Source organism: Stylophora pistillata, chromosome 3, assembly GCF_964205215.1.
Source record: "Stylophora pistillata chromosome 3, jaStyPist1.2, whole genome shotgun sequence".
In the NCBI taxonomy this organism is placed as follows: Eukaryota; Metazoa; Cnidaria; class Anthozoa; order Scleractinia; family Pocilloporidae; genus Stylophora; species Stylophora pistillata.
Window position 1 is genome coordinate 44,443,608 of NC_142521.1, and position 25,902 is coordinate 44,469,509.

The 25,902-nt window shown below is 39.2% G+C and overlaps 1 protein-coding gene, 1 long non-coding RNA gene and 1 pseudogene across 2 annotated transcripts; 1 reads left to right on the top strand and 2 right to left on the bottom strand.

The window, feature by feature from the left end:
• Window positions 1-9,076: 9,076 nt before the first annotated feature.
• Window positions 9,077-10,400, bottom strand: LOC148736316 (beta-1,3-galactosyltransferase 1-like). Its single transcript, XM_088751603.1, has one exon. The coding sequence runs from the start codon at window positions 10,380-10,382 to the stop codon at window positions 9,387-9,389; it is 996 nt and encodes a 331-aa protein (XP_088607729.1). The 5' UTR covers window positions 10,383-10,400; the 3' UTR covers window positions 9,077-9,386.
• A 52-nt stretch (window positions 10,401-10,452) lies between these two features.
• LOC148736317 (uncharacterized) lies at window positions 10,453-12,881 on the top strand. The gene is made up of 3 exons (XR_015998272.1): window positions 10,453-10,611; window positions 11,393-11,460; window positions 12,144-12,881. It is a non-coding gene; the product is annotated as an uncharacterized LOC148736317 (long non-coding RNA).
• A 2,532-nt stretch (window positions 12,882-15,413) lies between these two features.
• LOC148736318 (zinc finger MYM-type protein 1-like) lies at window positions 15,414-17,284 on the bottom strand (annotated as a pseudogene).
• Between the last annotated feature and the right edge of the window lie 8,618 nt (window positions 17,285-25,902).

The following is a 25,902-nucleotide window of genomic DNA, read 5'->3' on the forward strand; positions in this document are numbered from 1 at the left end:
GGGGACTGTCCTAGGCCCAGTGTTATTCTCCATAATGGTTAATGACATAAATGCTGTGAATCCAGAAACAAATCTGCCCATTAAGTATGCAGATGACATCACCCTGAGCATTCCGATTAGGCCGAATTTGCCTGATGACCCATCAGGGAGTTAAATTAAAAACATTAAGCTTTGGTCAAGTATGAATCGTATGAAGGTAAATTTGACCAAAAATGGGAGTTAGTAATGAGGGGAAAGACCCAAAAAACCCCTCTGGGAACTGTACCTCAATCAATCAATACTTTATTTACCCACGTAGTGTCAAGGAGCTCATAGAGCTCGTTCAAAATACGTACGTGCCACTAAGATTAAGAATCTAAAAAACCTAATACATACTGTCAAGACCTAATTGATTAGAAATTGGAATAACTAACAATTAATTTTAAAATTTAAGTTTGTACAGTATAATTCAAAGTCACTTAAATACAGGTATAAAATAGTGAAGCAATAGCTTAAATAATTTAGAATTAAGATTAAAAATTAAGTTTGTACAATGAAATTGAGAGTCACTTAAATACAAGTATAAAATGGAGAAGCAGCTAAAGTTTCAGTGCTCTCAATAGCTTCTTAAAAGGTTGATATTATTTGCCAGTTGGCACTTGTAGGTAATCCATTCCACAGCTGCGCACACATATAAGTGAAAGATTTAATCATAAAATTCTAAATTAAATTTAGGTGCGTACAAATTAATGCCGGTTCCTCTCAGATTGTACATAGTTTCCCTAAAACTAAAAAAATCTCTGATATATTTGGGACCGTCGTTATGCAAACATTTATTTAACAGAATAAGGGATTGTTGTTTCTTTCTCTGGTCTAACGTTTCCATATTCAAGATTCGCAGCAATTCATCATAAAGGGTAGACTTGCGATAACCTAGCAGTGTTCTTAGAATATAATAGTTGGCATCTTCTAGTCGATTCGCTTGCACTTTCCCTAATCCAAAAAAGAGGGGGCAACAGTATTCAAAATGAGGGAGAATGAAAGTTTTATAGAGCCTTCACATGACATTACCAGGGACAAAACCTATGATTGAAAGAAAGAATGAACTTAAATTATTGGGAGTAACCTTTCATGAAAATCCATGCAACTGGGATAGTCATTTTCACAATATGATGGATAAGGCTAATTCAAAACTCTATATCCTTAGGATTTGTAAATACTATGGGTACACTTAAGAAGAACTTACGATCTTATTTCGCAGCTTGATTATGTCTGTATTTACATACGCAATTGAGGTATGGGCATGTGCTTATGGTTGTAAATACCTCTCTAAGATTGATAAATTCTGTAAGCGACCATGGAAATATGGTTACGCCAAGGATCGCATAACCATTAACAATGTAATTTTAACTAGGGATAAACAATTGTGGGAGAAAGTCACACATGAAACGCGCATTGTTTGGCGGATCTCCTTCCGAGCAAACGTGCACGTCCTTTACGCCAGCGTGCTCATGATTATACGTTGCCGCGTGTTCGCGCAGAGTGTTTTAAGCGCTGTTTTATAAATAGGTCTCTTTTTAATTTTATTTAGTTTAATGTTTGTAGAGATCCGTTGTAAACTTGCACGTATGTCTGCAAGTGTTTAGTTTGATCAATAATAATAAAGATTTCATCATCATCATTATCACTCACCCCTATCATCATGTAATGAATTCAGTTGGTTCAGTTGCTTGATGGGATGAGTCTGACACAGTGTAATACATGAATTTCCGGCATAAAGTTCATTTCGCAGATTTCAGTTTGGTATTGTGCCAGCTTTCGTGAGTTTATCTCAAGAATTCTCCGGTATTTCGGCTCTACAATCTGGGCGAACGATAGTTCACGTTTGCGATCTCTGTTCTAAGAGAGCGTAATCTCCCGTGACTATCCCTGGAATTTCCTCAAGAGGCTTGCTGTGCAATAAATGTTATTGTTTTTGTTTCCTTTTTGGTTTGTTTATATTTTTACTGTCTGTTAACATATTTGCTATTTTTTTTCTTGTACGAAGTCACTACTTAACAAAGGTTTCTTAAGTTTTCATTTATTTTTTCATTCGTTCAATACATCGTTATAGGCGTGACGCTCCTCGAAAAAGAAAAAAAAACTGAAGAAAAGTGATATCATTCGAATACCTATGGCTCTTCAACTGAATTTGCAGAGACACGATTTCGTGAAAATTTTAGGACTTTATCACTGGATACTGTTTTAATTTGCTTCCAGAAACTCTTCACGTTCTTTACTTCCAGAGCCCCTTTTTTTCATGAATGAACAATTCTTTTTTATCGTACGGATAAGTAAGTATGTGGCCAATTCCAAGCTGGAATTTAATAAAAAATCACAGTTATTTGAAGTAGATTAGAATTCAACGTATAAAGTGTTATCGTCACGATAACCCTGACACATGATCTATAACTTGGATTTGAAGCTTAAGAGTTTAATGGATTTGACGGTTATCAGTGCAAATGAGGTAAGTCTGTGTTGTTTTTCTGTCATGTTTGGGTCCTTTTGAAATTGACCTGAGAGTAGGATCTCATCAGCGATAACTAAGGCGTTCTCTTTCGCTTTAAAAGAAAAAGTGAAAATTATTATTCAGAGTTATTGGCTGTTTCTAGGCAAAGCTAGCGAGCTTTTAAAGCTTCATCTTGTAAAAACTTATCTTATTGACAGTTATTTGGAAATTTTGATGTGAAATTATCTTTTAATTTTAAAGTGATAGACAGTGATTACGTCAAACAAGTTATCAAAGTTATTTGACTTCCCCTCCTTATGAAGCTTTGCACACACAAAGATAATTGGATCCTGATGAGATAATTATAACGACGATAGAAGTCAGTACTTCTTCTGCTTTGTCTCACGGATGATCAAGTACTCGACAATCGAGAATGAATTTGCACTGATTTGTATCAACCAAGTACGTGCTATAAATTTTATCGAACTTAGTCATAAACTATTTTCCCCCTAAATATGAAATTCTCAGTATTTTTAATACGTAGGTCAGTTGAGACACGTAAACCCTCCAGTCTAGATGACCAGTCAAGAGTCTATAAAATTATTGTTTGGCTAAGAGAAGTTTTCAAAAAATCTGGATTGACCCATGCACTCGATTGGCGCTAGACAGCTTAATGAGGTTGTGCATTTTTGACAGAGCCATAGTCAGTCATTATAGCCGACAAGAAGCTTGCAAAAGACCAGGCTCGCGGTTGTTTCAGCTTGGGTCGACGATGGACAAATCAAAATGGTTCACCTCGGAACAAGAATTATGCTAATGCAACAAAAGGAATCACAGATCAAATACTGATTAAAGGTGTTAACCGATGATTTGGAGACTGGTTTTAAGAATAGGTGGGTCTAGAATCTTTTTTGTAGCTGGCCAGTGCGCACCCATCTTACCCACGTAACCGCGACCTATCTAGATTCAAGCATAATTTTGAAACTTTAAAAAAGCATTGATCATATCATGAAATAATTGACTGAGTTTGATCTAACTGGACAGGAAATTTCTTGGTTCTCGGTCATGACGCACTGTCTCAGTTTGCTGCGCTTGATCCTTACCTCAAGACTCCCAGCCAAATACCGTTCCCCTGCTGCCCTCCCACTTAGTCAATAACTACATAATCTAATCTAATGTAATTAAGGTCAATTATTAGAAGAAACATCCACAAACCCTAGAATCTGAACAGGCTTGTGCAAGAGCGGCGTGTTATCTTACCCTAACGTAGGCGTAGATGTCTAAAAGTATAATCTTATAATTTTATTGCACGTAGTCACCTGTCACGGAAGGAGACCACCTTGTAAAAGTTTTCTAGACGTATCTTTTCTTCTTCTACATCATCAGAGCGTGTGGTATATAAGGAAAGTGGAGAATGTGAAGTCACATTACACTTCGGCTTGATTGTTAAGGAGATAAAAATCAGTATGGTTGAAGATCCGAATTTCTAAAGGTTCTAACTCCTTTCGTTATTTAGTTGCCTTTCTGCCAACAAAATAAGAAAATCCTAAAAGGGATGGTGGAATTTCATCCTGAAAACAACATATGCAGTCTATTATTACAGATAACCATGTTATGAACTGTAATTTGATGTAATTACAAATTATTCATCGGATTTAAAGAGCTTGAATTTACTGTTTCAGTGCTGGCTGGCAAGCTGCGTTTTTCGTTTCTAAACTGAAATCATTTATTGATTTGAAAGTTACTACATGTGGTCCCGTCAACTACCCCGGTATCGTTATCAATTCTAGCCTAGGATATGCTCTCTAAGCAAGTTTAAGTAACTACAGGTGACTATTGCTAGGTTTTCATGTGCTTGGAGGCACGAATGCTTGGTCACGATATTGGAATATAAGTGGATCATGTCGAGCTCAACGGCACAAGTACTTTGAGTTTGTCTCGTGTACTACTCTGTAAGGAGAGCGTTTTTGTTATATATATGGTCTTGTGATGCCACGTGCTCTCATTGCATTTATCCTCCAAAGCCTTCAAACAAACATGATACTCTACAGATTTAAGGAATAGATTCGCTTTAATAGTTAAGCTTGAAAAATGTTTAGACTGATCATTTTACCCTCGCTGACATAGCAGTCTTCCTCACGAACACTTGTAGATCGTGGCCAAGGTTCCAGATTGTTTTCAGCCGGTAGTGGCATTGCCGACTCAGGCATTTGACCATTCTAAGCTAGTGTGTATGATTGAGACCGGCCAGTTAAGTGAATCATGTTTCATAGAAGACTCCAAAGGACACTTGAACTGAAGTTGATGAAGAACTAAATGCTATAATTCGGACGTAGCAGCTAAATGGATTAGAAGTCTGGGTATATAATCAAATTGCAACTTGACAATGAAAACAAGTTTATAAAGTGCATTTGCGATGACCGATTGTGTCACTTGATGTCTGCAAAGTAGTCAACCTTTTTGTCTCAAACCGCCGTGTAATTATCTTTGTTACCTCTCAGTCGAGTGGAGGCGCGGTGGCCTCATGGTTAGCGGTGCGCTCGACTCCGGATCGAGTGGTCCGGGTTAGAACCCCGGCCGGGACATTGTGTTGTGTTCTTAGGCAAGGCACTTTACTCTCACTATAGTTAATAGAGGTCCCCTCTATTAACTATGCTCTCACAGTGCCTCTCTCCACCCAGGTGTATAAATGGGTACCGGAAATTCAATGCTGGGGGTAACTCTCCGATGGACTGGCATCCCATCCAGGGGGGAGTAGAAATACTCCTAGTCGCTTCATGCTACAGAAACCGGAGTTTAAGCACCGGCCTAATGGGCCAATAAGGCTCGTAAACAGACTTTACCTTTACCTTACCTTACCTCTCAGTCGAAACTTCGAGAAGTTCGCAAAATTTTTCTGCAGCCAGGAAAAGTAGTTGGAGAGACTGGAGAGGAGTTCCTCTCACGAAGGACCTTGGCATATGTTTCTCAATAAAATAGCATTGGGGTGTAATTTCGCCTTACTGAGGCAGGACAACGTTTAATTGGTTGGGTCCCCGTAATTTGTGAAGCTTTTTGAAATAACGAATACATGTAAACAATCTATGTAAATCATGTGGAAATTCTTTCTAAGCATTTTTAGCTAAAATGGTTTGAAATCTGGATGTTTTAGACTATGATGACTTGTGTGGATACAAAAGTAACCAAAATGATTATTCTAAAACAACGAAAACATCGATGTGGCCTTGAATTACTGTAAAATATTGTAAAATAATGTAGAAGTCCGAGCTTTCGCCGCTCAACGGCATCATCAGGGATGCAAGGGATTCTGTAATCATGATTTTAACGCTTATGGAGAGACTGCTGCTAACTTGAGTTTTACCACTTGAGTCGAATAAAATTGCTTCAATTCGCCTTAAATCGCGTTAAGTCGTCCAAAGATACGGCGACTTAAAGACCCAGAGTAAGCCTGGTCACTAACGGGAATACCTAATTAATAACTCATTAAGATTGAACTTTAAGCGTAAGCGTGTGCCATAAAAAAAAAGGAAACGTTATAAAAAAGAGGAAAAAATTAAAAGGATAATAAAATCGAGAATTAAATTCCGTAGCCGCCTCGTAGCTCACAGTCTTTTTAACGCTATATTGACCACTTGTTGTGTTAAGGCCCCAGAATCACACACAGTCCTGAAAGTTCTTATAAAACAGGTTTTAAAAAAAAGTGTATGAATCTGCTTGAACAACTGAGTTGTTGATGTAAATGATGTGAATCGACCACAGTATTAAGTTTCTAAAGCAGACATTTCGAGCTTTAGCCCTTCGTCATTCGAAACAAGAGGGCTATGAGTAACTCCACATCGACAAAGAACAGATATTAAACTAATATTTTTTTCTCAGTTCATGACCGGGCGGTATTCTACGAATCCTGCAATCTGATTGGTTCCGAGGGCGGTCAGTATTCTCCCCATCCAGCCCGCACACATCCTCGGAGACCCAGGGGCAGTGAGTCGATTTCAAGTTAAGGGCAGAAGAGCCCCTGGGGACATTGTCTTACAAGACTAGTTCCAAACGGTCGCAGTCGTTCTGGCATCTGATTGGTGCCAGAAAATCTTTGTGTTTTTCTGCCCAATCAGAGTGAAGTGTCGGTTGGAGTCCCTTCGTGTGTTTTAACACGCATGTATACAACAAGCTCTGTTGCACGCTATGTTTGTCTCGGCCGTGCGACGAAGCTTTGCCCGAGGTGAAAAGTTTCAGTCTCAGCATACAATGTAAGAGAAATCGATCAGATTGTCCGCGAAATCTTACCGGAAATTAATTAACTTTAATTAATATATGGATTTAGTCATTTTTAATTTATTTTGTAGTGTCCCCATTTAGTGGTTATGTACTGCTATTTTAGTCTGACACTTAAATAAAGGTATTCATTCATTCATTCACTGAATACTTTCGCAGGTATCACAAGAGAACGTGTTCAAAAGTTTGCGAGGTTCGTATAAAACATAATGGTTGCAGGCATTGATATGTCGCTTTAAACGTTAGATGAGATGTAAGCTTAAAGCTTTTAAGATTTTTTGTACAATTTGTTGTGACTGAAACTTTTCCAATCCCGTGAAGCCACGTAGGTATGTCAAGCAACTGGCGCTCATGCTTGCGTAGCTTTCTGTGCGCGCCAAACTCTAATCGTTGCCTTGTAGTAAAGTCTTTACAATATCGCCAAACTTGCAGATAACGTCAAGTACGTGGACGACCTTCAGCAAGCGCTTAAAGAAAGCTTAGCTGTGTTTCCGGTTATCTAATTAAAATCTGAACAAAAACTAATCATCGAGAACATCGTGGAAAGGAGATATGTTTTCGGACACTTACCGAAGGGGTTTGGAGAAAGTTTAATCTTTCAACTGCTGCGTTGAGTGTTCAAATTCTTGAGCTCGAAAGGCCACGGATTCTCTTCTAGTCCCTTGGTCATTGTCATTTCACCTCTTTTATCGATTGTTGAAGACCAAGTTAATTACCTTTGATCATTTGGAATCGATGCTGCTTTCATCGGGGAAAACAAAACCAAAGACCAAGAAATATTGGATGGAAAGGGCGGGCTTGCTTTATTGTAAATGTCAGCTTAGTACAGGGTTATCTACCCACATCTAATAAACAAAAGTTTCCACGTTTAGCTTTTATTTTTAATTTTTCAAGCGAAGATTAGATTAGATTTTGGCCGGGCGTGCACAAAAAAATGCGTAAGCGCCAGTTGCTCTACATACCTGCGTGGCCCTTGCGACGAAATGGCTTCACGGGATTGGAAAAGTTTCAGTGACAGCAAATTATACAAAAAATCTTGAAAGTTTAAGCTTACATCTCATCTAACGTTTAAAGCGACATATCAATGCCTGCAACCATTATGTTTTATACGAACCTCGCAAACTTTTGAACACGTTCTCTTGTGATACCTGCGAAAGTATTCGGTATAATTTCCGGTAAGATTTCGCGGACAATCTGATCGATTTCTCTTACATTGTGTGCTGAGACTGAAACTTTTCACCTCGGGCAAAGCTTCGTCGCACGGCCGAGACAAACATAGCGAGCAACAGAGCTTGTTGTAGATGTGCGTGTTAATACACACGAAAGGACTCCAAACGACACTTCACTCTGATTGGGCAGAAAAACACTAAGATTTTCTGGCACCAATCAGATGCCAGAACGACTGCGACCGTTTGGAACTAGTCTGGTAAGACAATGTCCCCAGGGGCTCTTCTGCCCTTAACTTGAAATCGACTCACTGCCCCTGGGTCTCCGAGGATGGCCCGCACACGGCGGGCGGTATCCGTTTCGCTTGAGTAATTTCGCAGAACATCTCAAGGTTCGCTGCAATTTTCACAAATATATCTCATTTTGCCAGCTGGGCAGAATTTCTGAGCGGCCTAGAAACGATTTGTTATTAAATAATCCTTCACCAAAAGTAACTCAGAAAGTTAAAACGAGAGGTAGTTACAGTTAACGATTACGTTAATCAATGTGACTCTCAGTCGTTAATATCTGAATTCTTCAGCACATTTCGTTCGTTTGTGAAACGTTTAGGGAAGTTTTGAGTTCTTCTATAAATACACTTTCGCCTATTCTTTGCAAGTCACTTGAATTTGGACATTTCTACCGTAAATTTCACAACAGTAACCGAAGGAATTCGATAAAAAAAAGTCCCATTAAATCCCCTTGTGTCTAGCTGGAAAGAGTCTCCGTGACTTCAGCTTTTCGCTGGAAGAAAAACCGATTTACACACACCATTACAGAAACAAACAAGCAGACTGACAACTCCAAAGCACACATTTGCCTTCACTGACAATTTGACTTTCCGTGACATTTTAAAACGGAATAGAGGTAAAAATCTTCGAATATTAATCGTCGTTGGAAGTAAACAATACTTTCCGAAAGATCTCCGAGTGTTTTTTTTTTACGAGAAGATCGTCGCATAGTCATTTAACTCGCGCGTGTTTGCCCTACCAGTATTGTTGTTTATTTAAAGGTGTACGCTTTTTTCCTCTTCGATTTACAGGTGTCACATGATGACAGTTACTTATCAAAAAATGTTTCAAAGTTTGCTCGGAAGCCTTTTAAGTTACCTTTACAAAAAAAACATGCCTGTTTCAGTGAAAGCGTTCTCTTTAATTTTGATAACGTCTGTTTTCTTTATCATCCACTCGCTAACAAACTGTTAAGTTTATGGAGGATCTTCCCGTAATGAAACCCGTAATTGTAGCCCTAAATCATTCGGGTTCTTATGGCAATCATTTTTTATGTGCTAGAAAAAATAAAAATGTTATTGACCAGCATAGGTCGGTCCGTATTGGGAAGAACTGTGCCCTCTGTCTTGAGTCCAAGACCTCGGGCACAGATTTTCCCAATACGGACCTCTGGCTGGTCAGTAACATATGTTTATTGAAATAATTTTGAACTAATCAGGGAACAGAACTGTCTTGAACATTTTCATCTGGCACTCTTCTCCGACATCATGCCTAACTAAAGTAGAACTTGTTGGAACACAAATATGTCCAGGTGGATGCCATAACTCAAATCCGTTATTGTTGGTGACATTAATTCCGTTCCTATCGGCTAGCATGCCAACGTAAACATCGTCTAGTCGAAAATACGGAAAAGAAGAGAACGTGTCAACAAATGCACTTACAACGTCTTGAGATAAAATATATCCAAAGCCAGGACAAAAATCCGGATACCTTGTCTGGTTATATTCTTCGTAAGTTACTTTCCATTTACCTCCCCTGAAAGGAATATTATTTGTGTAGTGATTACCAGCGTATAGCTTTTTCTTCGGCGTGCTGGGCGCACTCAAGAAGAAGAGAACTCTTGGGATATGCACGAACACGTCGTCGTCTAGCTTCAAAAGAAACGAGAAATTACAATAAGTTACTGCCCATTCGAAGCCCATTTGTATCTTTCGAGTTTGATTCCAGTAGTGTTCGTAATAGTTAGCTCGCACAAGGTCTTTGTGGGCTTCATCTTCTTTTAACAATGCGTCTGATACAGCTTCATCTCGTGTTTGAGCGACGAGAAAAACCGTTGTCCATCTTGGTTGAAAAGCTTTTTCGAAAGCCCAAGTCTTGCGAATAATATTTCTTCTTTTAAAATTAGCGGGAGCGGATGAGATAATCATAAGGAGATCGTATTGTTTCATACAAGATCTCTTTGTTATAAGAAACGTTCTATGCTTGATATGCGGCGAAATTAAAGTTGTTGTTAATGATTCTGTTGAGGTTGTCATGGTGGTTGTCGGTCTTTGTAATTCGATCTCTTGTTGCTTTGGATCGACTTCCTCTCCTGAAGCGTGAAGGGGGAAAAAATTCTTCCATGAATAGTGTTGCTGGAAAGATACACAAGTTGCCATCCCAAGGAATAAAGCTAACAAAATCTTCTTAATCCGTTTTCGGACCATTTCACTGGAAAATAAAGTCACTCAAGTAGTTTGAGGCCTGGGTTTTATCTTGGTTTGAGACCCCCAGCAGAGTTTCAAGACTTAAAAAAAATGGCGGCCATTCCCGAATAGTGCGATCGAAGGTCAGATCAGAGAGCCTTTACGCTTTTTGGAAGGCGAACATGGATTTATCTACCGTAATTTTTTTAGAAGACGTTGTTTTCGTGCAGATGTGAGGTCTACAGCTGAGGTGAGTGGTATTTTTGTGTTTCATTCAGCAAATTAGCTCTAATTTGCCGTAGCTTCCATAATGCTCTGAGGCGTAAATCCAAGTAACGAATGTTTCATTCAAGGAAAGCGCATTTTTTCGTTTACTAAATTATAGATTTCAAATGTTTTGGTATGTTTCGGAAATTTTCCATTCTGGTCAGTGTAGGATGAGGTGGAAATTGATAAACCGCGGAGTGAAAACTTACCCGTAGCGTAAATTTTGTTGTTTACCAAATTTAAATGCCTCGGCTCAATCCCGAGTTAGAAATTTAACGGTGATATATAGTACAACACTTTTGTGGGTAAATGTATTTATATGAGCTTCAACAAAGAGAGTTCATTACTCAATCTACAAGGCAAAAAGCTTTGCGTCAACAGTTGTGTTCTTATACATGTGTAGCGAAATTCAAAGTATTCATATCTAGGTTTTAGATTGAATCGATCTCAAGAGAGGTGACAAACTAAATTGGGATGTCGTCTATAAACTAAGTTAACAATGACTGATTCGCCAGCCTGTGACGGATAACACAGACATTCTCAATCATACATGAACATGGCAAATAGGAATCTGACCATTACCTCTTAACTATGATTTTTACTTAAATTCTTATACAACTTCCACATTCATCAGTGCATGTTGTGCAACTTGTGAAATTAAAGCCATCTAAGTTATGGTAGTATTTTAAGCCAAGTAATGTAAACTGTTGCCTGAGACTTCTTTTCTAATTTCATGTTCACAGTGTATTTTTTTAAATCCATAGGGACAAGATAGCTCAACAGCACAGCTATTCTGCAGTCAAACATAAACTTTGACTCGCTTATGATGAAGGTGAGCAATTAGTAAATAAGTGTTAATTACTAGTGACAAATTTGCTCTCAATCTGAAGCTTTCGGTGGTAAAAATGATGGACAACAATCACTTTCAAGCGACTTATTACCTTTTTTAAATGAACTGACTAAATCATTTAAGGGAATAAAATTAGGTAAGAATGCTTGATCAAAATACTTTATAAATGTACTGTAATCATCTTCCAGGATTGTAGCAATTTCAGAGCAACTTTTTTCTTGTGAAGAGTACTTATTACCTCATCTGATAACTCACAGTCATTAGCAATGGGAAGCCAGTTATTCTGCATTAAGAAGGTTGCATCCCATACTTTTGTATCAGACTGTAGTTGCCTAGTGGCCTTCAGGACAAGAACTTGGATTTTTGCTAGGTGGTTTTCACACCTTTTGGCACAATATCTGGATTTGGGGTTGTGGTTTAGGTTGTTGTGTAATTTTTCAGGCTGTATGACTTCAGGTGTTCCGCTTTGGGGCATTTTTTACCCTCCTTTTTGCTTCATCAATGGTTTCAAAACATTCTTCCATTCTTTGCCTTTTCCTGGTTGCAAAATATGTTTGTTGAGCCAGGTGAAGGTTGACATGATTTTTTTTTTTTAGGAATTTTCTACATTTTATTTTTAATTTTCTCTCTTCTTTACAGATTCTTTTTTTTTTTTGCCTCAACAGGTGAAACTTTCTTTGTCGACCCAGCCTTGGAAACCATGGACATTACTTCTCTAAGGACTTTCCCAGTTGCTCCTTACATTCAGAGTTGAATTCCTTATATATCACTGACCCTACGTTTTTCACTTCTTTTTGTGTTGGTTTGAAGATTTTTTTTCCTGAAAGCTCTTTGGCTCAACTTTTTACTTCTGTGGATGCCTCGCTTCTGCTCGCCACACAACCTGTGCTTGTTTTGAAGAGGCTACTCTCTGCTGGTGTTGTTAAGAGACAGCATTTGCATTCTATTTAGTGCAAAGGTTTTTTACCCTGGGCAGTTTTCTTCCAGCTTTCCATAGAATATGCATTTAGATACTGTTGCATTTTTTCTGGTGGTGACCACTGTGAAATTTGGCTATCAATGGACTTATATTTCTTGAGAAAAAGACCTATTGATGTAATCATACTTTTTTGTAATTGTGCTTAATTTTTCTACCTGTAAGTATTTAGTGACCTTCCAAAGATTCATGGAAAGAAACACTTACTTTTGCTCACATGTAAATGGGGATATTCTTTGAAATGTTCCATTTAGAGCCGATATCTCTCTTCCAATTGCTGGCTTTTATACGCCTTTTCTGATTCATTGTCCTTTCTTGAAAAATTTTTTTGGGCAAGGGACTTAGTATTCCATAAATAAACATGAGTGAATCAATCCCTAGTCAATCCCCATGTCAATTTACATTTTGTTTCTATTTTCTCTTTCACTCAATATTTTTTTGCCTTTTTTTGTTATTTTGTATGACATGAAATTGGACAGATGCCTCCAACTGAGCCGACAGGAAATCAGTGCAAAGTGCACATGCAAATTATCTCTCCATCAAGATGGGGTGGGAGGGGAGAATTTGAAGTTTGAATAACCTTGTTTTTCACCCTTTTCTTGCTGCCAGGCCAGTTGAAATCCCTGTTCATTTCTTACCAACAGATTTTCATAAGACCTAAGAGCGGGGTTATAATTTTTAAACAGATGGAGCACTAATATTTAACAATTATTCCATGAGCGCGCGTTGGATATGAGATGATAGATAGCCAACGAGGCGCGTAGTGCCGAGTTGGCTATAATCATCTCATATCCAACAAGCGCGAGTGGAATAATTGTTTTATTAAAAAAACGCCCCCAAGATATTAGACAAATCTTCTCGACTTTATTTTGTAAGAAGAAACCGGATGTTACAATGTACAGATATTAGATTATGGTATATTGGCTCATATACCATAATGGCTGAGCCAATGAAAAGTCTTGAATTGCATTATCCAATGATCCAATTTTTAATAATAGCAGTTATTTCTCCCTTCCACCTCCCTCTTCCTGTGGCTCAATTTTGTTCCATGTTGTGGGTTGATTTTGCTGTCATGTGAAGAGAAAAATTAAAGCTGTTGTATATATGACTTCAAGGGAAACAACAACCCATGCAGTGGGTCCCACAGTACATCTCTTAATTTATTTTAGCATCTTTTATTTTCTTTCGGTCACGGACGTGGAAATTGCGAAAAATGCAACAAACAATTTGAAGTAATATTATTGAAGCATTTCAGTATCTTACAATTACAGGAGATAAAAACATACAATACTAGAACAGTAAGTAATAATTCGTTCGTTTTTTGGTTCGCTAAGCCAGCAGTTTTACTTTCCCATCAGATATTTGTCCGGTGATCGACCTGACGACTATAACCACCATATTTGATTTGCGCCTTCTTGGTCAGCGGTATAATGTGGTGGTCAAGTCTTGATCATTTATTATGATCGAAAAGAAACAAAATGGCTACTTCTTTCGTAGTTGAAAAAGGGGTAGTCAGAATGCTATCGCCGGTGCCGAAGTTTCCATTTCAAGCAGTTATTTTTAGCGAAATGGAAGGTGTTGATAAACGTTATCTTCTCGTTTGGAATGAAGTGCCGAGTAGAGTTGATAACAATCTAAAGGCCATTAAGTTGAGAAAAGTTCCTTCTCAACTCCTAAAAATATCTAATCTCTTTTTTAAGGAACGAAGAAAATTCATTCCAAACGTAGATGGCTAGCATTTTTTATTGAGTATTTTTCTCATTCATTGATCGGTAACGAGTGTGTGTAAATCATACCAATTCCGATAAAAACCGCTTGAGTAGCGTTTTGATCACGTGACCGTCGTCGTCGGTTTTGTTGCCATAAGGTAAAAATTCGTATGGAAATCTATCGTCGCTGAAATTTTCAGCGAAATCGGCTGTTTATTTATGGAGATATGGCTGTTTATTTTGTTAAGGCAATTTAATCTCCTGACCCAGGCCTTAAACTACTTAAGTCACGCGAACAGATTACGAACGAAAACGAAACGGAAAGGCAATTATAAGCAAATCAAGAGACGACACCTGATGAAAATGATAACAACTCTATCAAAATCCACCAAATCCATATATTGCAGTGGAACCTCGATTTAACGAACCTCTAGATAACGAAGTCCTCGGTATAACGAACGATACTTTAGTTTTTATCCAGGCTAAAGTAACAGTAGAATGTCACGATGTATGCCATAGAACCTCGATATAAACGAATCCTCGATATAAGGAACTAACTTCCTCAGTTCTGTAGTATGGTAGCCCTGTGTATTATGTGTACGTATGTCACGGGACTGGCACATGGAGAGAGATCCGCCATCTTGATTAAAAAGACCTGTCTTTCTTTTGACATTTATATTTGCCTCGTCCTGCTCCTTCCTATAATATTACAAGTCCCTTGGTACTTCACTAAATCGAGGTATGGGCGGCCGTCACCACCAAATATACAAGGATGTCAAATAGATCAGTAAATACAAAGATGGTTTAAGGATCAGCTGCAGGATAGCATAGCTAATAGAGGAGTGGCATGGCCAAATTATAGACAGTCTAGGTTTCCTTTATGAAACAGAACATCCTAAACATAAATAGTTTAGCCAAATGACAAAAGGTCTAGTTGCCCATGTCGAGTTGGAACATGAAGTTGTGAAATGGCCGGACCAGCTAAATTGCGAATAGTCTAGCACTCATTTGTAATACAGTACACAAACGGTGTAGCTTTGCGTCAAATGACTCAGGGTAAAACGGATTAGCACAACGTACACACAAACGGTGTAGCTTTGGGTGAATTGGCTCAGCATAACGTCAGATGGTATAGCGTACACATAGGCGTACGGGCAATTTTTTGCTAGGGGGGGGGGGCGGTAAACCATTTGCCCAAAAATTTCTCGCAAGTTTCCCAAATTTTTACGAAACAGTCGTCATATGATACACTAACATAGGCGTACATATAAAACACGTTAAAAGAAATAGCTGTCTCTGCCATTTCGACGGCTAAATATACGATCCATGTCTTTCTCGGCTACAGAGTTGGCATATTCCCTTTCAGTGTTAATAAGTGCGATGTTACTAACACGTTGTTGCCCCGTGGTGCTGCGGAGGTAGGTTTTCAATCTGCGCAGCCCACTGAATGATCTTTCTGCAGAACATGATGTAGCAGGTATCACTGCAAGGATATGTACCACGCTAGAAAACTCTGGGAACATATCAAATAGATCATTCTCGTGCATTGCCTGCAACATTTCTGAAACAGTCATGTAGCCTAATCCACGTACACGACGAGAACTCGCGTACATTTTCTGCTCGGCCTCCAGAATCTCCCCGTCCATTTTGTAAAATTTAGCAACTCGGGAGAAGCTTTCTTTATCTGGTGTTTCACTCTGACAGATATTTCCCAAATCACAGAGTACTTCCTGGTCATTTCCGCCAAACCTGAGCTCAAGCTCGGACAGCACCTTGTCGATGGACGCATAGTAAGTGTTTATACGATGGTGCGATTCCGGTGTCTGCGTTTGTCTTTGCGCGTGTTCACCTACAAGGGCTTGAAGGCGGCGGGACGGCGTTTGTCTGGGTGCCCTGGTTTCTCGTAGTTCAAACTGAGAATTGGTCAGCCAATTCTTCATTTTCAGACCCACTGCTGATGTTAACTGCCATACGCTTTTGAAACTTTCTTCACTCCGACACTGGCGTAGGATCTGAATGGTCAAGTCGGCATTTCTACGAGCGGAGATGACGTCGACCGTCTTCCCCTGAATATATCGGCACAGACTATTAGTGTTCCTCAGGATTACTTTCAGTACACACAGTCCAAATACAAAGTCTAAGTCGCAAATGGCGTTCAATAAGGCTCTGCTCTCAGAGTAGGTTTTTGGATCTTTGTCTGAAGACAGTGTGAGCAGGGCTTTTACAATCCGTTCCATTTGCCAGTGTACGGCCTTTGTAGCTTTCTACCGGTATGACCATTGCGTGGTACTTAATGACTTCAGCGTCAGTTTTAGATCCTCACCTTGTACCGTTGTGTCACTAAACAAGGCGTGTCGTTTGGGACTCGCTTCTAAAAAGTTGTACAGAGCCTGGATAGTTCCCGGAGCGTTTCGTAATGGTTCAATCTGTGTCATAGTATCCTGAAGGGCGAGGCTGAGCACATGTCCGTAACAGTGGACGTAGATACCGAGCGGAGAGCACTCTTCCATTCTTGTCGAGAGTTGCTTGTGTACACCGTCCATATTAGCCGCCCCATCGAATGCTTTACCAACAGTGTTCTTGAGATCAAGATTGAGTTCAGTGATAGCAGATTTCACCAGTTCATACAGTAATTCGCCTTCGGTTGATTTTGTGGAGTAGAAACCAATGAATGCTTTTTTCTTCGTTCCATTCAGTGCAAAACTAAGGCAGAGTGAAACTTGTTCTGTTCTACTAATGTCTGATACCATCCACTGGTTCGCACATCATTTGTGATACGCTCGCGAATGAGGTCGGCGATAATTTGTAGCAGTTCATTTTGTATCACGGGAGAGGTCCACTGCGCATGCTTCTGATGCTGACTTTCAAGTTTATCCTTCAGCCAAGCTATGTCCCTGCACCGCAAGTGAATTAGTTCCAGGAAATTGCCTCTATTTACATCACTGCCATTACTCAAACTATCACGTTGTTCATCGTGGCCCCGTTGGGCGATGTTCTGTTGGGCCGTGAACCATTCTGTTGGACGATTTTCCTTCACATATTGTTTGTGTGAGTCCTGGAGTTTGCTCAGTATTGAAGTATATTTCTTTGTATTTGCTCCGCTATCAATCCATGTCGCCATGGCCGTTTGATGGTTCTCACTCTTGTGGTGTTTAGTGAGACGCTCTATCTTCTTCGAATTGTCAAATGTGAAATCGTGGGCATTTAAGTATTTCTGGCATGGGTAGCAGCACGCTGTATTTGTTTGACAGTTGTAGCTCAGCCATGGATAACGTTTGTACCAGGCTGGATTGAAATCTCTAGAAAAAGATTCACTGCCGAATTTTTTGGGTCGTAGCACCTCAAGATAGGTTGCTGAGGGCCCTCGTCTATATCACCGGACTTTTGGCAAGTACCACTATATACATTTGTATCCAAAGAAGAATTGTGCGCACCATCTACGATATCTGACTAATCTGGGGCACCACTATCCATGATAACTGACTTCTGTGACTTTTCCAGAACACTGTTATCGATGACAACTGAAATGGACAAATCCCGATCAGCACTATGCACGATTTCAAAGGACGTGGTAAAGCCAGTTAAATTCACACGAGACAGTGGTTGCCGCGCACGTGACTCAGATCTTCTGAGAGTCTCCAGTGGATAATCTACAATATGATTCTAGAAAGTTATGCCGAAATTGACTCTAATTAAGGTGCGACTGGAAACTCCCCACACTAACTAGTGCAGTGTGGCAGAGTGCCCAACAGCAAAATTACAAATATTTATATCAACATATGATCCCCTTCAAAAATAACCAGAAAGTGATCCAGTGCTTGGCAACCACTGTCCCGTGAGAATTTAACTGGCTTTACAACATAGAGTCGATTACCAGCCACTGTTCGGGAAATGAGCCCGCACTCATCCCCCCGAAGGGGAAGATCAAAGACCGGACCCAGGAGACGGTGGAAATCGATCCTATTTACAACGCTGACTTCAGGTTGAAACAGAAAATATCTCTTCGAGAAAAAATGCACAGACACATGCAAGCTTCTTTAAAAACTAGCTTTGCCCAAATTTCTCGTGCTGCCCAAAAAAGTCTGAGTTTCCCAAAATTTGGGGGGGCAGCAGCCCCCCCGCCTCCCCGGCCCGTACGCTTATGTCCCTCAGTTATTTTAAGACCTTGAGTGTTGGTCCGGCCGAGGCTTGAGCCCTCGACCTCCCGTACAACAGTCCGGCGCTGAACCAATTGAGCTAACCGCGAGGCGGTTAGCTCAATTGGTAATATCCAGGAGCCACACGACAAGAAAGAATTAGCCCAAGTGAACATTTGTTTACCACACAGTTGTACATTTTTAAGTGTTAGAAAATAAACTGTCCTCGCTGCGATAATGCGTTTGGCGTTATTTTCTTTAAAAGAATGTATAATAAAACAAGTATTGGATTCGGTTTTTGTGATATTCGGAATAATCAAGGTCTTGGTTAGTTTCATCAGCCTCAGCCTTCGGCTTCGGCTGATAACACGAGTCTGCCTTTTGGTCGAGCGTCGAGGGTCGAGTGTTACATGGCGAGAGTAAGGGAAATGCGTCAAGGGGCCAGAATCTTAAAAAAGTGCGACTACAAATGTCAATTCTCCTGCGTGCTATCGTGAAATGCCTTTGTCTCTTAGTTAGAGTGGGACCTCGCCACAAGGCTAAAAAATTTCCGGCCTTTTCCTCCGATCGACGGATGAAATTATTCCGCCATTTTGCATCACCCAAGGTGATGCGAAAACAGAAACAACGCTGTGACTCAGCAAATACAGGTTCATACGTGCTCATTTCCATCTATTGTTCTGTTGTTTGGCGAAGTGTACAAGTCTATTACTTGATAGTATTTGATTTTCTCGGAAAAATTGCGTTGTTTGTATTCTTGGAACATGCCTTGTTTGAATAAAGTTGTCGTTTGGTTAAAGTTCGAGTTTTATCAATTAATGCTTGTAGTCAAACAACGACAAACATATGAAACATATGTATGAACTGCGGTTATGAGACGTATATGTGAACGATCCTTCATATACAATGCTTGTAGTCTTCGAAGTACCTCAAAACGTCTTGAATTCCAGAAAATTATTGATCAATATGAACCATCAATCATTAATGTCAATGAAACACATCTTGACGATTCTATCTACTCAAATGAAATTGTTGATAAGGGGTATACGATCATCAGAAAAGACAGGAACATGCATGGTGGAGGAGTGCTATCAGCTTTTTCATCTGATCTAATAGTCTCCCAAGAGCATGAATTATCTGGCAATTATGAAGGGATCTGGTCCAAATTGAAAATTGCTGGTATGAAGCCTCTCTATATTGGCTCAATTTATCGACCACCGGATTCAGATATCAACTCATTGGAGGCATTAGATTATGCTTTGTGTCATCTATCTGAAAAATCTCGTCCAACCTTACCCAATGATTTGTTGACCGGTGATTTCATCTTTCCTGGTATTTCGTGGTCTGATGATAATTATCTCATAGAATCCAGCTCATCATATGGTCTTAAGGTAAACAACAAGGCTGGACATTATCAACGATCACTCTTTGACTCAACATGTTAAGAAGCCAACAAGGGGTGACAATATCCTTGATTTAGTCTTTTCCACTGATCCAGATATGATATCCAATGTCAAAATTGAATGTGGAATGAGTGACCATGACATTGTTGTCTTTGAGGGCACGCATTAAAGGCTCTCAAACTGTGCAGTCTATACTTTACAACAGTCGGGTGTTTTGCTCAATTTTACAGAATAATTTCGTTTTTCGCTCTCCGAAAATGGTAGAGTAATAAGCGCCTTGTTTGAGATTTATCAACACTTGTCAAGGCACAATGTGGCCGGTTTTCCAGGTATGCCCTACCTTGACAACAAAGGCTTTTAACGGAAAACCGCTGTCGGATCGACACCAGAGTTCTCTTTTCCAGAGATGTTTCTCCCGCACGAACATGGTAGTCTGCTTACGAAAGTTGTAATTTTGAAATGATATTCTCAATCTAACAAGAATTGTTGGGTAAAGGTACAACATTCGGTACAAAACGTGGACCCCCTCCCCTTCTGGACCCCCGTGAGACTAGTATGTATTAACATGTTAGATTCGAGCTGCAGTTACAATTAAAATTTTTTTTCTTGAGTCATAGCTTCGTTTCTATTTTTGTAAAAACGCGACACAATTCTCATTAACATTCATAATTTTTATTCTCTGCTTAGTCCCGAAATCGTAAACATTTTACATATGCTAAAAGTGTTTTGAATACGCGTTGGGTATTATCACTAGAAGATCGCAAATCCAGGAAAATTTCACGTTTCCCATATTGGAAAACTTTAACCAAACGAGAACTTTATTCAAACAATGCATGTTCCGAGAATACAAACAACGCAATTTTTCCGAGAAAATCAGATACTTTCAAGCAATAGACTGTTACAGTTCGCAAAACAACAGAACAATAGATGGAAATGAACAAGTATGAACCTGTATTTGCTGAGTCACAGCGTTGTTTCTGTTTTTGCATCACCTAGGGTGATGCAAAATGGCGGAATAATTTCATCCGTCGATCGGAGGAAAAGGCCGGAAGTTTTGTAGCCTTGTAGCGAGGTCCCACTCCGTAACTTAAAAACAAAGGCATTCCACGATTTCACACGGGAGAATTGACATTTGTGGTCGCAGTTTTGAAGATTCTAGACCCTCGACGTATTACCCTCACTCTCGCCATGTAACACTCGACCCTCGATGCTCGACTAAAAGGCTGACTCGATAACACTTACCTCGACCTTGATTATTCCAGATATCACAAAAAACTCATCCCGCAATAATTGTTTATAATTTCAATCTTTCAATTTTCACCACGCCATAATGACCTTTTAATGCATGACTGGGTGCACACCAGACTCTTTACTTTCTAAATATATCCAAAGAGCTACCATCACTAAGCGTACAACGAGGAACTCCCAGATGCTAAATATTCCTTTGTATAAAACCGCAACAGGACAAAGAACCTTCTGCTTCAGGATCCGGACAGTCAACCTCTGGAACTCATTAGACTCTACTCTAAAGTTGAAATCGACACTAAAGGACTTCAAACGTTGCCTAAAGAGAAGCCTTACCTCAAACTTTTTGGAGACTTAACTACTTTTGTTTTTGTTATTTAAGTTATTTATCTAATTAATTAATTTGATTATGTTTTCTGATTTACTAGTTAATTAGCTCATTAATTTATTAGTATATATTATCAATTATTTCTTTATTCTGAAAAGCCCATTTTGGACGAATAAAGTATGTATGTATAACGATGACAATAACTTTATAAAGAATTGTGAGTCTAACATTCAGTGGACATCACGCTGATGGCGCTTTCTGTTTTTCAGTTGAAGGTCGATGTCAATGTGTTTATGAAAGTGATCCTCGCAGTAATGAACCCTATCTTATGTAGTAGTGGAAATAAGGATTGAAAAAAATTCAGGCCCAACTGGGTTTAAACCCATGACCTCTGCGATACCGGTGCAGTGCTCTACAAACTGAGCTAATAAGCCAACTGGGAGCAGGTTAATATGTTGGTTCGTATTAAACCCGTCGATGCCATATCCATTCAATGAAATTGATGTACGTGTAATACGAACCAACATAACAACAAGCTCCCAGTTGGCTTGTTAGCTCAGTTGTTTTCTCAGTTGTTTTTACTCGGCATCCTCGCAGAGTTTTAGGTGTTCTTACAAATTTAAATTGCAAAGTTCTCCGACCTCCACTCTTCTTCTGTTGGTTAACCTTACATTTAGGTTTTAACTTAACATTTATCTCCAGACCCCTTGGGAGCACTTAAGATGATAGAATCGCATAGTGTCGCATAGTGAAAGTAATCATCAGATCTACTTTTCTGATAATCGGAATGTGATGAAAAACATTAAGTTAATTTACACATCATTGCATTGTACATAATTGACGTCATGTTTTAGATAAAAGAAATTTTTTGTTTCATGTGAGAAAGAATACAACGTTTATTACAATCTTTTCAGTTCGAAGTACATGTACAGTACGTCCAGCTATAGTCGCCTTTAACATCATCATCATGATTATATTTCTAATGCACCGCCAGCCTCAGCACCAGAACGCGTACTTGATCATTCATTCATCTGGCGATGGTGGATCAGCTGGTGGGATCGCTAGCGGTTGTGGGACCATTAATTAACAAAGACATAACGACATTTAAGTTATGCCGTCCGTGGGACTATACGGATCATGACTTTCTTTGCTCCCCGTGGAAATATACGCACATCCATCATTTTTTTAAAATCCTGTCAAAAACATGTTATTTTCCCTTCAAACTGCAGCGCAGGCGTTTTATCAGGGCGAGTTAAAAAAAGCGCATGGTCGCTTTTTCAACCGGCTATGTCTATTTACTTCCCCACTCTCACCTCCCTCTTTTTTTGTTTTGTTTTTTTTTTTTCACTGTCGCTCACCCACTTGGTACAAATCTCTACCCTCTTTCTCTACCCAGCCTTCTGTTTCCACTAAAATCAAAGATGACGGCCATAATTTTCTCTAAGAAAATACTGCGCACTCGCTGGCCAATATTACGCTGCTCAGCAGACTAGATACAATCTCGCTTTCATTTCTTTATGGCGGCATCAATTTTATACTTTATCAATTCTTTGATTAATTCTAAAGTGTGGGTCCTGGAGATACCGGAATTTAGTTGAGGTTAAATCTTCGTTACTCAATCAGCTGGGCCAGTTCATGAGAAGTCAAACTGGGTCTATGATGACAAACTTCCTGCAGACTGCTTCTACAGGACTGTCGATATGTGATGCTTATGCGCAATGGTGATGTAAACGAGGATGGTGAATTTAAAACCTGGTATTTTAAGTTGATTTGTCTTTCACTTCAAACATCATTTTAACATGTTATTTTCCTTTCAAACCGGGCGTTGGTTTCTTTAATGCTTGCCACCTATTCGCAAAGCTAAATTCCTTTAAAGCAATTTTTTTGTTATGAAATCATTGTGGATAAAATTATATTTCAAAGGTGTTCCTATTCGTTTCCACAATCCCCATTTTTCTAAATTTGAAGTAGATGTTAAAGTAAGCTTAATTGTAACGGACGGAGTTCTTCTAACATAGTCTTACACTCCTTGGTGCTCCGAACGCGATCGGGTTGGATAACTACTAGGAACCAAGCCACTCTTTCTATCTATCAAATTTTCTTTAATTACTTGCTTGATTTACGTAAAAACTGAAAAGATAAAAACAACGAAACGTCTATTACTTACTAAATATTTCGAATCACTAGCGATACAGGCAATAATATCCAACCCAAATATAACTAATCGACAAGCATGCACAATAAACTACAAATCATACCTCTTTCTCCAATCTTAATTCTTATTCTTTCGGTCTTTTATCGTTCCGTTCGTTCTGATCGCACGCGCTTACGGAAAAGGCTTATTTGATCTGAGTATCTAGTGTTCCTTGCGTGACAACGGAAGTTACGTGATCACTCTTGACTATTACGCGTTAATCAGTTACATTAATCATGCGAGAAAAGCTATTTTTTCCCTTTCAGTCCTCTTGCTACCTGCAGTTTCGTTTCTCCTCCCTGTCAAGTATCGGTGTTTCGGAATTTATGTCGACGGATTCAACGGCCAACATCACCAACAAAAGCGCGAGCTAACCTTTTGTCGATACCACCTCGAGGATCACACGGCACTCCTTGGATTGTTATGCTTATCGCTGGGTGTCTGGCCATAGTTATCGTCAACATTATAATAATTGTAGAGCAGCGCCAGCTACAGCGCTAGAGTACATATTTGATCATCCATTTGGCCATTTTCGATCTCTTGGTCGGAGCAGTTACGGAGCCAATAACAATTGTTATATAGAATGAGATTTTTAATTTCAATATCATTGAGCTTGACGCGTCTAAATAGTCGAACAATAATTGGACACTACCACACGCAATATCTGCATTTATTTAGAAGATTTTCGCATCGTTTCGCTGTTATTTCATTAGGACAAGTTCATGCCATATTTCGTCGTCCATCGTTTTAACAATAAATGGATATATATATACTGCGGACCATAATTAACGATTAGGTTGTACACGGTAAGCTTTTCATCGGTATGGATGGCGGTATCAGATACTGGCGATCTGGAGAGCTATATTTATTTTTGATCTACTTTCCGCTTTAATCCTCTGATTGGGATCTTCGTTTCGCAATCAGTATATCTATCAAAGTCCTTTACTGTCGTCATCCTCGACACCATGGTGCAGCCAGCCAGAGGGAAAGAAAACTGACCATCACCTTGTTTATTGTCACGATCCTATCTTTGATCACATGGCTTCCACTGATACTCTTTCGCCTTTGTTATTCCTGTATTAGCTTATCACATCGTTGCTTTTAGGGGACCAAATGATTTATTTTATGCTATCTGACTAGCTTACTTGACAACGCGCGCGCTCAGCCCGAATGTAAATTGACCGAGAAACACCAACCTTTCAACTTCAGCGGTTTTACTCGCTAAGACTATCGTGCCTAGGTGTGGAATGTTCTAGTTAGAATGAGAAGCATGCAATGTTTTGTTCGTAAACGCTTTGCAAACAGGTGACTACTCAGCGTAATCCTTCTATGAATCGTCTCTAAAGTTGGAAAAAAAAACACAGCTTGCTTTAAAAATGAAATTTCTAATTGGTACTGTTAACATAAGATGCCTAGTGAGAACCTTGATGTACATAACTTATATTTTGTCCTTACTGTTCTCTACAATCGCTATGATAGATATTTAGTAATTAAAAACGGGGATCATTGAGCTAGTTTTTATTACTGCCATATAAATTCAAATTAAAGAATGTCTCTAAGAGGCTGTTATATAAAACACACGCCTTAAGTAGTTTGTTGAAAAGCTTGCGTGTTTTTATGAGCCATAATTCGGCCGGATTTTATCGAACATTTCACGTTTAGATTCTGCATCAAGACCGAAAAACCTCAGACAAAAGTATTAAATTCGACCTGATGAACTATTTTGCAGATTATGAGCTTGAACGATTTGAAAACTTTGATGGTTTGATATTTTGACAGCTTCAGTCTTGTTCAGATGACTAAAACAATTATAAAAAGGATTCTGATTGCGTTATTGTGTTTTATGAGATTATGGAGCATGCTTTGGAAATAAAACTTGAATAGAAAATTGAAAGCTACAATGCATAAGGAATTTAACGGACTTTTTTTATGAAACATAAAGAGAAGCCTTGACTTTGCTCTGTTCTAAGGAAGTAGTTAGAGGACTCGAGAAGTGGCAAAAAACACTCGACTACGTCTCGCGTTCCACTGACCCTACACTTCTTTCGTGCTCTAGCCGCTTCCTGCGTGCTTTACAACAGATCAGGACACAGTCACGGCTTCTCTATTTGTTTACTGGGGTATGCTTCTTGCTAACCGGTGAAATTATGTTCTCACTTGAATTTCACTCGAATGAATAAAAGATTCATGGAGAAGACTTGTAAGAAATCGCATTTAATCCTAAGATACCTCAAGGTATAGCTATCTTGGTTACAAAGTAACGTTCCTACATAGTTTACGAATCTATTGTAGAATAATGTATTTACGTAGCTTGATGTCGACAAAGCCACACAACAGCAGGTCATTAATTACTGATCTCGACTTAACGGCAAAGCCAGCCTAAAAGCGGAGCTATATTTTTCTATTTCGTTCTTTTGTTTTCTTTTTGAATGT